Source organism: Toxotes jaculatrix, chromosome 17 (assembly GCF_017976425.1).
Source record: "Toxotes jaculatrix isolate fToxJac2 chromosome 17, fToxJac2.pri, whole genome shotgun sequence".
Taxonomy (NCBI): Eukaryota; Metazoa; Chordata; class Actinopteri; family Toxotidae; genus Toxotes; species Toxotes jaculatrix.
Window position 1 is genome coordinate 2,269,092 of NC_054410.1, and position 14,382 is coordinate 2,283,473.

At 43.4% G+C, this 14,382-nt stretch overlaps 1 protein-coding gene across 5 annotated transcripts in view; it reads right to left on the reverse strand.

Moving 5' to 3' along the window:
* Positions 1-13,983, reverse strand: part of klc1a (kinesin light chain 1a) — a 38,417-nt gene extending 24,434 nt beyond the window's left edge. For 3 of the 5 annotated variants that reach the window (XM_041060849.1, XM_041060850.1, XM_041060851.1), the window contains exons 1-4: positions 13,524-13,981; positions 7,862-8,129; positions 5,647-5,877; positions 5,034-5,112 (exon numbers count right to left, since the gene is read on the reverse strand). In XM_041060849.1, coding sequence (XP_040916783.1) covers positions 5,034-5,112; positions 5,647-5,877; positions 7,862-8,128 — 577 coding nt within the window. In that variant the 5' untranslated portion in view covers position 8,129; positions 13,524-13,981. Of the gene's footprint in view, positions 1-5,033; positions 5,113-5,646; positions 5,878-7,861; positions 8,130-13,523 lie in introns of all 5 variants that reach the window. The other 2 variants (XM_041060848.1, XM_041060847.1) reach the window with 2 other exon arrangements.
* Positions 13,984-14,382: the final 399 nt, after the last annotated feature.

Genomic DNA, 14,382 nt, shown 5'->3' on the forward strand with positions numbered 1-14,382 from the left:
GTTTCGCGAAGAAATTTGCGAAAAACCGGCCGAAATTTTCCCATAGAGAATGGCTGGGAAATTTTCAAAAAAGTCGCAAATTCTCCCCTTTTTCAAACAGTATCTCCTCTGGCATACTTTCACCTAGAAACACCATTCAAACTGTAAAATGTAGACACAAGTCTCGTGTATTCGGGGTGTATTCAACTTTTTCAAAAGTTGTGTAGTTTTTGAACTGTGAGCCCTAATTGATCAGCAGTGAATTTGGAAAAAATCAGGGTTTACAATGAGTGTGTATTGCGGAATGTTCCGGGCTAGAGTGGGAGGTTAGAGTGGAGAGGCTTTAAAAGAACTCTCTGAAATTTTTTATTTACACGATGACTACGGCCACAAATTTTACTCTAGAGCAGTGAAATTCTCCAAAGTTGTAGCCACACTTGTCCTCTCTCTCACAATGTGTTCATTTTTTCTGTAGGATTTACGGTTTTTCTTTGGCGGGCCTTTTAGCGACAAGAGGAGCTCTCAACTGCTCCATTGACTCCAATGTTAATCGAGCAGAGGATTTTTGGAGAAAAGCAGAAAATCCCCTTTTTTGAAACTTGCTGTAAAATCCACATTTTAGACAGTAGGACCATAAAAAATAGATTCAGGTCTTCCTTAAAGTCTTGTCTCTTTGACGGTGCCGTTTGTTTAGCGATACCATGTTTTGTTTTTCCATGGATAGCAGTTGTTCGGCAGGCCCGATTCGGCCGAAAATGAGCTCGTCAGAGCACCTGTGAGCTGCCTCAGCGGCGGGAAAGCTCATCCCCATGGCAACCGTGACTGCAAGAGCTGTGGCTCTCTCTCTCCCTGTAACAACTCTATGTCTCTCTGTCTTTGTAATTAGAACTATAGCAGAACTATAGGGGTCAAAAGGGGGCTGTGCGTAGCACAGCCCCCTTTTGACACAGACACACACACATAGACAGACTGATACAGACAAAGTCAATGTGCGGTGCGCCAGCACCGCACAATATTGACAGAGGCACACAAACACAAACACACACACACACACACACTCATACACACACACACACACACACAAAAGTCAATACTGGGTTGTGCGAAGCACAACCCAGTATTGACACAGACCCACTCAGGCACACACAGACACAAACAAACACAGACACACACATAGACAGACTGACACACACAAAGTCAATATTGTGCGGTGCGCCAGCACCGCACAATATTGACAGAGGCACACAGGAAAGAGGCACTCAAACACAGACACACGCACAGACTCATACACACACACACACAATAGTCAATACTGGGTTGTGCGAAGCACAACCCAGTATTGACACAGACCCACTCAGGCACACACAGACAAACACAAACACAGACACACACACACACACACACAGAGGCACACAGACACACACACACAATAGTCAATACTGGGTTGTGCGAAGCACAACCCAGTATTGACACAGACCCACTCAGGCACACACACACAGACACACACAAACACAAACACAGACACACACAGACAGACTGACACACACACACACACACACACACACACAGTCAATATTGTGCGGTGCAGCACCACCGCACAATATTGACAGAGGCACACAAACACATTCAGACACAAACACACACACACACACACAATAGTGTCAATACTGGGTTTTGCGAAGCACACAACATTACTAGCAGTGCAATGCACCACTCTCGCGATTTCCCAAAGGGAAATTGTCTAGTCTTCTTCTTACTTCTTCTTCCGTATCAATTTTCGGTTCGTAACTCGTCCCACACCGTTGAGCGCACATCGACAAATGATACATCAAAACGTGCGGCTCGATCGGACTCGGTGTGCTTGTATTTTGTTCTCCAGAATATTCACGTTTCGCAAAGTTATTCGCAAAAAACTGCGAAAAATTTCCCATAGAGAATGAATGGGAAACGGTCAAAAAAGTCGCAAATTATCATCGAATTCTCCCCCTTTTTCAAACATCTACTGCTCTGGCATATTTTCACCTAGAAACACCATTCAAACTGTAAAATGTAGACACAAGTCTCGTGTATTCGGGGTGTATTCAACTTTTTCATAAGTTGTGTAGTTTTTAAACTGTGAGCTCCAACTGATCATGAGTGATTTTGAAAAAAATCTGGGTTTTCAATGAGTGTGTATTGCGGAATGTTCCAGGCTAGAGTGGGAGGTTAGAGTGGAGAGGCTTTAAAAATACTCTCTGAAATGTTTTTTTTACACGACGACTACGGCCACAAATTTTACTCTACAGCAGTGAAATTCTCCAAAGTTGTAGCCACACTTGTCCTCTCTCTCACAATGTGTTCATTTTTTCTGTAGGATTTACGGTTTTTCTTTGGCGTGCCTTTTAGCGACAAGAGGAGCTCTCAACTGCTCCATTGACTCCAATGCTAATCGAGCAGAGGATTTTTGGAGAAAAGCAGAAAATCCCCTTTTTTGAAACTTGCTGTAAAATCCACATTTTAGACAGTAGGACCATAAAAAATAGATTCAGGTCTTCCTTAAAGTCTTGTCTCTTTGACGGTGCCGTTTGTTTAGTGATACCATGTTTTGTTTTTCCATGGATAGCAGTTGTTCGGCAGGCCCGATTCGGCCGAAAATGAGCTCGTCAGAGCACCTGTGAGCTGCCTCAGCGGCGGGAAAGCTCATCCCCATGGCAACCGTGACTGCAAGAGCTGTGGCTCTCTCTCTCCCTGTAACAACTCTGTCTCTCTGTCTTTGTAATTAAAACTATAGCAGAACTATAGGGGTCACACAGACACACATACACACAGTCAACGCACCGCACCGCACCGCACCGCACAATATTTACAGAGGCACACAGACACACACACACAATAGTCAATACTGGGTTGTGCGAAGCACAACCCAGTATTGACTCAGACCCACTCAGGCACACACAGACAAACACACACACCCACAGTCAATATTGACAGAGGCACACAGACACACACACACAAACACAATATTTACAGAGGCACATAGACCCACACACACAATAGTCAATTGACTATTGACTCAGACCCACTCAGGCACACACAGACAAACACACACACACACACCCACAGTCAATATTGTGCGGTGCGGGAGCACCGCACAATATTTACAGAGGCACACAGACACACACACAATAGTCAATACTGGGTTGTGCGCAGCACAACCCAGTATTGACTCAGACCCACTCAGACTTTTGACAAAGACACAGACACACACACACACACACAGTCAATATTGTGCGGTGCGGTAGCACCGCACAATATTTACAGAGGCACACAGACACACACACAATAGTCAATACTGGGTTGTGCGAAGCACCCACTCAGACCCACTCAGACCCACTCAGGCACACACAGACAAACACACACACCTTTTGACACAGACACACACATAGACACACACACAGTCAATATTGACAGAGGCACACAGACACACACACACATACACACAATAGTCAATACTGGGTTGTGCGCAGCACAACCCAGTATTGACTCAGACCCACTCAGGCACACACAGACAAACACACACACGCACCCACAGTCAATATTGATAGAGGAACACAGACACACACAGGACAGAGGCACACAAACACACACACAATTGTGTTGTAGATACACACTCAGATAGACTTATACAGGAATGCATTGGTATGAATACTAGCGGTGCAATGCACCACTCTCGCGATTTCCCAAAGGGAAATTGTCTAGTTAAGTTTATCATGGTGATCAGCAAAGGACAGATTTCCAGCTGCTAGGTTAAATAAAACAGTTTAACAAAGAAGACAGAGGACTGGAGTGAACAGAGCTGGAGTCTGGCTCAGACAGCATGAACCAGTCTGCTGTCCATTTTGTCAGCTATTTAAACTGGCTGACAAACTGGTGCCAGGAGCCAAATGGGAATAACCTTGGTGCAAAAATGGTTTAAACAACACTATTGATGCCAAGTTTGGGGACAAACTATTCTGCCGTTCTGATGAGAACAGGAGCTTGTTGGTCTCTCTGTCAATTGTCCCAGTCAGACTCAAAGTTGCTGTATATTTGTTGTTATAACCATATTTAATTTCAGAAAAACAGGCTGGAGCTAATCAGAACTGATTATGGTTTTGTGGTGCTAAATGTTTTGGTTTTAAGCAATTCATTGATATTCAAAGCGAAAATCGATTCATAACAACACCACTGAGATCTTTTTCCAAACATTATTTCACCTGACTGCAGCCACACAGAGAATTCACTGTAGAAATCCTGGAACCATATAACACCAATGTGGCTGGGAATTTTTTTTTTCTCCATTTGGCCTCCCTCCAGGCTGAACTAGGTCCTGACCAATGGACCTTTACAGCCAACACAGCTTTACTGTCTGGACTACTGAGCTATTGAAAGACCACCCAATCAAATACTGAGGAGAGGGTTGGACGTGAAGAGTGGGAGCGCGAGTGGTAGAGAGAGGCAGAGTGTGTAAGTACAGGAAGATGAAGAGATAAAGATTTATAAGGCTTAAGAAAAGTGCAGAAAGGGAATGAATGGCAGGAGAATCTCACCACCACATACTGTGTGATATAATCTGACTCTGGGGACGTCCACTGAATAGACTCCGGTGTATTACAGGGGTGAAGCTGGTCCAAAGATTGAAGCTTTGTTCCCAAAGGAGGTATCAATTTTACAGCAATGACATTTTCAAAATTGATGGTATCATCAGGAAAAAACCCTGAAAATCATAAGTCACAGCCTTCAACAGCAAAGTACTGATGCTGTGGACGCTGCAGTTTATATATATTATAAACTTTATATTGCATTTCCAGAAATATTTTTGATGATGTTATTTCCTTTTTATTACAGCTTTTGGTTAAGACTTAATCCAGGTCATAAACCTGCTTCAGATCTGTACCCACATGACAAGAGCACCCCTGCCATTAAATCTATATCCCAAGGCCAGGACCTATATTTCATATCTGGGTCCAGGTTTGAAAATTCTTGAGAGGCCCCCAGAGAGGAGCGAACGAAGAAGACGAAGGTGGGACACTTACTGCCTGGAGCTTGATCGTCCTGGTCATCCGGGAAGAGATCATCCAATGTCTCTTTACTGGAGTCGGAGTCCTTCTCCTCCTTAGAGGGGGAGGGTGGGAGTGAGAGAGAGAAGGAGGGCAGAGACAGAGAGGGAAGATGAGGATGAAAAGAAAAAAAGTGGGGAGATTATAAATGAAGTGACTCGACGTTTTCTAAATCCACAAAAGAACATTACCAACTCATCTGCTGATGCAGCCATTCTGTTCTCTGGAATTGTTTGTGTTTATATTATATATTCACTCGTCTCTGCTGCTGATAAAGTGATCAGGGGAAATAAGAGTCTTTCAAAGGAACAAACACAACAGTGCTGAGCTCATTCAAATACGTCACACAAATGAATGGGGAAAAAAAAGACCACAAGAAAACAATGAATTCACTCAGTTAGCCACAATTTTTACTTCTACAGCAGAGATCCTGGAATTTGCTGGAATATAGATCCAACACAAGAATTCTCTTTTTCCCAAATTTTAAGTCTATATATGTGACAGAGATGAACCTGATTCCTCTTTCCATAACGAAATGCAGATTGCTGAGGCAATGAGTCAGAGGCTGAAGAAGAACCTGAGGACTCACAGATGGGGACAAGTCCTCGTCGTACTTCTTCAGCTGGTTCATGAACTCCAGGTGCTTCTTCTCCTCCTCCAGCTGGGCCACACTCTGCTCGCTCTTCTGCAGTTTCTGCTGCGTCCCGGCCAGCTCGTCCCTCAGCCACTGGTTTTCCTGGCAGAGCCGGCGTACCTGAGCTCGCAGCTTCTGCTTCTCCGACTCCACCGAGCTCAGGTGGCTCGACAGCGCCATCATCACCTGGGCAAGGAGGAAGGGGTTTCTTTAAACACGGTTCTTCCATAGTTCTGAACACTGAGTTGACAAAGTATAATTACAGATAAACAACAGACTGACTCTATTTTTCATACAAGGGACAAATTACTCCAGCATCTTAATACAAATACATACAGTGACAGTTCAGTGACAGCATCATGTGTAAAGCAGGGCAGTCAAACTGCCAGGGAGGAGTACACTCCCACCAGAACTAAATATGTGTACACTAATGTTTCTGTGGAGCTCTTTGGATAAAAGCGTCCACCTAATAACATGTGCTCTAAGGTAAAACGCTGGGAGGGGCATAATTAGACACTGAGTTTGAGTCATAGAGACATCAGGGGTGTTAGAGCAGGAAAATGGTGTAGAAAAATATGAATCACACTGATCTTCAACACAACTGCAAGAAAAAAAGTGGAGCTATTGCATGGTGGATGTGCAGTGTATTGTGTATTTATTAGACAAAAGCCGGGGGTGGAGTTGAGGGGGGGCTAAAGCATCAAAAATGACTCATCAGTGACTCACAGGCCAGTGTTTGCCAACTGAGCAATAACACAATCAACAAGTGTCTTTAAACTTTCTCTGCAAACCTGTTGTTTTTTTTTTTTTAAATGCGAAAGAGTCTTTCTGTTCGCTTTCTTTAGAATGATTTTGGAAATGTGTTGTTTTCTACCAATACCCAACTTTAGGGCAAGATTTTTTTAAAGCAAAAATAGTGAAACTATCCCAAATATTCTCTAACTTCAGCCTCTCAAACGAGGTGATTTGCTGTTTTTTCTCTGTCACGTATCACTTTGAATTAAATGGCTCTGAGTTATTGTACTTTTGGTCAAACAAAATGAGAGATTTGAATACATCACCTCCAGTTCTATGAAACTGTGATGTGATTTTTTTTCACTGTTTTTTAACATTTCATAGACCAAAAAGAATTATCAGATTAATCAGATATATCAATAATGGGAATAATTCTTATTTGCAGCTGTAGAAAACACTGGAAAACATTGCTGTAAACTAAAACATCAAACCAGCTGCATTTTTCAAAGTGTTTCTGGTGCCTTTTGAAGTCTTTGGTTGCACAGACCAGATGTGCTTCTATTTTAACTTTATGAAGGTATGTATCCACACCTGTAACCCCTCTACTGCCTACCTGAAAAATATATCCATCCACTGAACTTATGATACAAGTCAGCCGAGTGACGTTTGATGTCTGGTATGTATTTAAGCTAAGGTGATAAATCAGTGAGCTATACCAAAAATAAACCAACAAAACCTTATCTTTTGGAGTTGTAGAGATGATACACCAGTGGAAACCTGTGTTTTTAAGTTTTAAGCCAATTTCATTTTTGATGGATGAGGCAGAAGGGTTTAAAGCCGGCAACCACTGTCTAAACATCTGTCTCACATCCTGTGGTTGTCATTGGTCATTAAAAAAAATCCCCCACTTTTGTCAAAATGTTTACCCGCAGCACTACAGATAAACAAGTAAAATACTTCCTGGTACACACTCTTAGACAATAAGAGCAGCTTGATCTGAGCAGAAATGCTTCCTAAAAAACTGTGACTCTCACAGATATTTTGTAAGAACTCTTTAAAGACTCTTCAGGGATCCACAGATAAGCTGTACTGATGTGGTCTCTGTACAACTACTAGCATGCAGCCATTTGTGAACACGACCGGTTCCTCAGTAAGTGTCCTTTCATTTCAACGCTGCTGCTGCCAATTTTTTGTTTGTTTATATTTCTCTGTTTTTAAATATGTGTTCATGAATTATTTATGTTTACTCGCCTTGTTTTGTGCTGATTATCTAAGACAACAAGATAAAACATTAATCATACCAAAATATGACAAAGAAGATTCGGGCTGTATTGCCCACAGCCACCCACTTCAGAGTTAACAGCATGTAACCTACAACAAACAGAACAAGCCTGATGTTTCAGTTGATGGTGATTCACCAGTGACTGACACAGACCTGTGCCTCGCTCAGACCGAGGTCCAGCATCTCCAGGGACTTGCGGATCATGTGGGACTTCTCCTCCACCAGGACGCCCTCCTCATCCTGCTTCAGGCAGCGCAGCGTGCCCAGCAGGCCCTCCAGGATGGAGTGGTGCTCCTGCTTTAGGGCCTCCAGCCCCTGGATCACCTGCTTGGTCCGGGAGATGATCTCATCCTGGGACAGTTTCTCCCCAGGGTCCTCCTCCTCCTTCACACACACCATGGTGGACATGTCCTCACGCATCCTGCAGATTTTAAAGCAGGGAAAGAAAAAAAATTCAACGTCATGACAATATATTAATCCATTTTACAGCAGCTTAAGTTGCTTTAACTAATGAAGTTTCATACTGTCCCTGGAAATCAGAATTCAAACCAGGAAATTTCAATGCCAAAACAATGCATACATTTACATTAAACAGTGAAAAGGCTGTATAAAACTAATCTGACTTGACCGTGCACAGAAAACGTAAAGAGTACAAACATGAGGCTGTAATGAATGCTGGAGAGCAAATCATTTTCCACATCTAAATAAAAACGAGGAAAGTAAAAGCAGCTCGTTGTCATCTAAAGACTCTGAATTTGTTACATTAGCATCCACTCGTCTTATGACTTCTATGGTTTTTTAGTCCTGATAGAAAAATAAACAACGTTACACAACAAAGCTTTAATCGTCTGCGACTGTAAAAGCTTTTACAAAGCTCAGAGACAGGACCACCAGGAAAAGAAAACTCACTTCACAGAGCGGCAGACTGGGGTTCACATGTGACGGATTGAATAATGTTGAGAAATCATTAATGGGACACCTAATCTTTGGATGTTTCATTCACAAAAATGCAATTCTCTGACCTTTTCTGGTCTCATGGCAAGTTAACAGCCTTTTGCTGCTCTGCCAGCGATTCATCCCTCTTTACACTTCATACTCAGCTGACAGTGAGAAACAACGCTGGCTTAAACAAAAGGTCAGACCATGTGTTTGTGACTGGACGGTTTCTGGTTCAGGAGTCTGAGCGGTTCGAGTTGAGAGAATACAAAATGTCCTTGCTTCCCTCTAAAACTGAAGGTGCCTTTGAGCGAGGCGCTGACTGAACCACCTGCTCTGCGTGAAAAGCTCAGTGCAGCGTGTGAGCAGCAGCGGGGGTGCTGCAGCAGCAAACACTGGATAAACACCCGGTAAATGTGACGTCGCATTTGCAAAATGCTGTTTGAGGCGCTGTCTGCGGAGTCATCACTTAAGATGCTTTAAGAAAAACAGAGATTTTGGTTAAGCTGCGGTGAAAAGTTTAAACCGAACCACAGTCGTTAAACCTCCTGACTGCTGACAGATCAGAGGCTCGTGGCCTGTGTGTGGTTTACAGATAGCGACAGATATGAGGCGAGGACCGTCACAATACATGCACATTTTATTGCACACGCACAGTATTTGTAAGCTCTACCTGTATCTCGACGGTTTCAGTCAAACAAAAAAACTAAAATATGACACGAATTTAGAAAACTCAGGTAAAATGTACATTTTGGAAATTTTAATATTAATCCTCCGCTGCAGTTACCGACCCTAAACATTAAAATTCATGATTACAGTATCTAGCATAATAATCAGCTTCTTAGTGCTGCCATAATGCAGTCATAGCACATAATCAGATCTTGAATCAGCCTTGGTGATTAAGGAAGTACACTGAGGTGTAGGAGACAAAACAGATGATATTATTATTTACAAATTAGCAAAACACTGCAAGTTATTATCTGTTCTTTTGACACTGTCCCTCAACACACTCCCCATGTGCTCCATCCCACTCCATCCTCACTTTCTTTGCTTTGTATTCATTACACACACACACACACACACACACACTTAAGAGGATTATGACTGAGCGCTTCGGCAGCACTTGTAGCAAGCTGCCTAATAAATCTCTGCAAGCACACCACACTAAAACTGCAAACGCTCTCCCAATTGAATAATTGCAGAAACACTGACGGAAGTTAGGTTTTACTGCATGTCTGCGTGAAAAATACAGAAATGAAAGTCTTGGGTGTGACAGCCCGAACATCAGCTTCATCCTTGATGTTTCAATGACCACCTCCGTATAAAAGCTGCTGTGGTGCCAGGTGAAAACAGCAGACTTGTCCTGAACTAGCTCAGATTTCTCTTTTCAGTTCAAGCATGGAAGAAAAAATAAAACAACAACAATAAGCTGAAGATCTGAGCAGACAAGCAGGCGGAGGAAGGGCTACAGCCCTGATCGTTCCATGTGACTCAGCAACCGGCCTGCAGCCTATCAGCTGACAGCAGAGCAGGAAGCTCACACTGCGTGCAGGAGGAAATGGAAAACAGCAGCTCCAGGTGAGCAGGACTGTTGAACTGAACTGAACTCAGCTACGTATGGCTCAAATATGGATCAAACATCCCCAATCTAGATCAGTGTGTCAGGAACCAGTGAATCTTTTCTTTTTTTTTTTTAATATTGCAGAGAACAGCTGTGAAAGAGACTCGACAGCCCTGGAAATAACCTGCTGCTGAGGCCTGAAACACTGGGGTTTCCTTCACATCCACTCAGCAGCCAGTCCCTCACTGCTGTAAATGAGCTGAATAACTGACAGCCAGACCTTAGTCCACAGCTCACTACAGCGGAAACCATGTCCTTCAAGATGTAACCACCAAATCAAAAGCTGTTCTTACACTGGAACGCCTATCAAACACCGACTTTATACCCCAACAACACACAGCAAGGTCAACTTTTAACCACTGGAAACATCCCAAGCTGCAAAGAACTAGACAGGCAACAACTGTCACTGCAGGCAGTGTAATACAGAAGTGAAAGTGACAGCGCAAGCCTTTCTTCCTGTTCTGATCCAACAATCTTTTATTTCTGGCACCAGATGAGTCTCAGAGTACAAAGCACTGCAGGGAGAAAACTATTTCTGATGTTAACTTTTGAAATGTAAATAGCTGGTTTGAAGCTGAGCGCCCGGGGGGACACTGCAGCTCCTCATATAAACAGGTTAAGGCACTGATACGGTATGAGGCAATGGGGAGGCTGAAAACAAATGTGCTGGTGGGTAGGGTAGGGATGAGGGAGGTGGGAGGTACAGTGAGTGCTTGCTCTGGGCTTTATGCATGAGGATGGAGCAGCAGGACGAGCAGCAACGTGAAGAACAATCTTAGCCAGCGATGTGTGGGCTGATAGTCATTAGATGAGAGAGTGAACGGACACTCTGAGCCTCTGCAGGTTAAATTTACTGCATGATTTTTAATCTAAAATCATCTGCGACACACTCATAGGCGTGTGTTTGTTTGGATATTCATGATTCAAATAACGCAACAGTTGTCCTACCTGTATCCTGTCAATGAAAACACTGCACATGCTGTTCAAAACCTCTGCCTCTCACAAAGAGATGTCAGTTTGTCTGGTATAAATAGCTCAAAGAACTGGGTAGGGTAGTTAACAACGCCAGCTATTATGTCTACCAAGGCTGAAAACAAAGGAGAGCACACCACACCACAGGACTTACCACCCAGTTTGAACTGGTTTTTGGTAAGATCACAGAAAACAGACCAGCTATGAGAGTCTCTGACTCTGCCTGTCTGCAGTTCGATGCTGAGCAGGTAGTGGAAAGTGGATTCATCAGAGCTTATTGAGCAATGAGCTGAAAGATGAGAGGAACTGCAGAGTATGTGGGTTCAGCACTACGAGCGACCCCTTAGTCATGTGATCTGATGTTAATATAAACTATTGATTACAGCTGCTTTAAAAAGACTAAGATCGTCGGCTGTGCTGTTATGTCTTGTGCTGTTCCTTTTGCTCTTTGTCATCTTCCACATGCTGCATTCTTTCCCTCAAAAATCAGTCTCACTCAACTATCAAGACATTATGATGCATCAGGTGGTGATATTAACCGTTAGCTTCAGAGACCAAGACAAGGGTTAACAAGTCAGGCAGCCACGAGACATGACACTGCCTGGCTTAAACACAGGAAATGAAAAGTGTGATGTGCATTAATAATGAAGGGATTTGGTCTTCTGTGTCTGTTGGACATCAGGACCGGAAAGCAACAGCAAAACTGGGGAGGCTGAACAATTGTAAATTTACCCAGCACAGGAACATAACTCCCTAACTTTGTATGCATTAATCTGCTGCTGCCTGCCGTGTTAAACGGTGTCATCTCTTTCAAATGAGTCGCAGGCTCATTTCTGGTAAGCTCTCACATGACAAGAGTACCAACACAGTTTTTTATTTCCATGAGCAAGCCTTGGGCAAGAGAAGAAATTTATCATTTGAGTCAGTGAAGTTATTTAAGACGCTCTGATCTAGAGAGACAGCAGCGGCACAGCCCCTCACTGCAAAAAAACCTATTCAGTTAACACAGCACAACAAACAGCATCAGATTATCACATCTGCAGAGGCTGAAACCAGCAAATGTATGAGAATATGGATGTCTCAGATCATTCTGAGGTAAAGTGTTACCTTTACAATACAAACAAATGTAAGAAATCTAAATAATCAAAAACATCTGTGTTTATTTACTGTAAATATTGGTCAATTAAAAATAATTTTAAAAAAGCCAATCATTTAAACTGAATTTGGGGGTTTTGGTTGTTTTGATTGACATCTGAAGACGTTAGCTTGTACTTGTTAGTTGCGTTAGTTTAGATGCTTCTCGGGGACACCTGCAGCATTACAACAAAATCTGCTGCAACAACACACAATTACCATTTCCCACCAGAAGTAAGAGCTCTGTACAATCGACACACAAAACCTTTTGGGATCTCTGAGCCAACAACAAGCTGTCCAGGGGGAGCAGAGGGGTGTCAGCCCGGGGGGAGGAGCCCTGCAGGTTGTTCCGAGTACTCCTTTGGGTGGATTAAACATTAAAGGCTGCAGGGCAGGGCAAACAAAACTCTCAGGAACACTTGTGTGTATTGCTGAGATTTCACGGGATGTCACGCAGCGCAGACTCAGCAGATTTTGTGTTTGCATGCCTCCTAAATCTCAAAATGTTCAAAGACACCAATCAGCCTTTTTTCCTTTTTTTTTTTTTTTTGGTTTTCCCAGCTGTGAGATCCACACTGAGATCCACTGTCCCTCTGTAGCTGTCTCCCCAACACAGGCAGCTTTCACAGCTCTCACCCCGCTCTGAATATCAATGAAAGGACCTAAGTAACTATCACATGACAAATACAACATCCAGACTTTCGGGTGCTGCAGTGCACAAGCAAGTAAGTGCATCTTTCCACCGGGTTGACAGGCATGTTTTAGTCGAGTCCACACCACTCTGGTTCCTGCTGCTTCGTCCTTCCTATCTCGCTTTACCAACGGATTAACCTGCAGAACCAGTTGGCCGATACTTTCCTGTCACACAGACTGAGCTGAGCACAATGCTAACTCCGCGCTAGCTCACCAGTGACAGTTAATGTGCTTTTGGCGTCTAATTCCTGCAATTAACCTCAACACCACCCACACAAGAAAGGGGGAGGGGGGGGGGTTAAGTCTCTACAGCACGGGCACCCAAATTATATAATGACTCAAATACTTGTGGTTTGACAGAATGACACTTTAAGAAACGCTTTACACAACACGAAAATTTCTGAAAGTGGCTGATTAGCCGATGAGACCATTCCAAGAAATACACGGAGCCGTTCTTACCGTTCTCTAGGACATCCGTTGCCAATGTAGCTAGACTGTAACGCTGCCTTTCCTCGCCGCTTTCCCTTGTTTTTTCAGATGGAGGTGTCCTTCCTTTAACCGACAACGTCTGTGGATGCGTGTAAAAAATACACACGTTATTAGAGAAAAATGTCCAAACTGCCTGGGGTATGTTTAGCCGACTGGGGCTTCACCGCATCAACCGCCGTTAGTGATGACCAGTTAGCTACATCGCTAGCTACCTATCTGTCAAATACTGGCTTTAGTCTGAGCCATTCAACAGAAGCCTGTCCCCCTGTGGCTCCATGGCAGGAACAGCTCCATCAAACTAACCCGACAGCGGCTTCATGGGGCTGAATAAAACAGCTGACTTGTCGCCCATGAAGATGACAGCTCGCTGGTCCACTAGCTGGATGCCTGCCTGCCTGCCTGACTGACTGCGCGCTGCGTGAAAATGGCGTTACCCGGTGCCCCGCTCCCCTCCTCCCCCGACTCTTCCTCGGTAATGATGTCACCCCTGCTCGGATTAAAGGGGAAGCTGTGGCGCGAGTTGAGCAGCCAGATTTATTTATTCATTTAATGCTTGAACTGTAAAAAAAGAAAAAAAAAAAAAAAAAAGAAGAAGAACTGGCAATGCATGTTGTGTTATAGGGGCACCGCTCGGTGGACTTCTGAAAAGGGACCTTTTATAAACAGTAATTAATGGCTAGATTTATGGCTAATACATAATTTATTAATGCATTGTAGATCAGCTATAAACCACTAATGGAAATTCCTCCTCCAGCACTGATTTATTTTTATTATTATGATCTGCTAACATTTGAGGTGACTGACTGTTGCTAACAACTCATTAGAAACT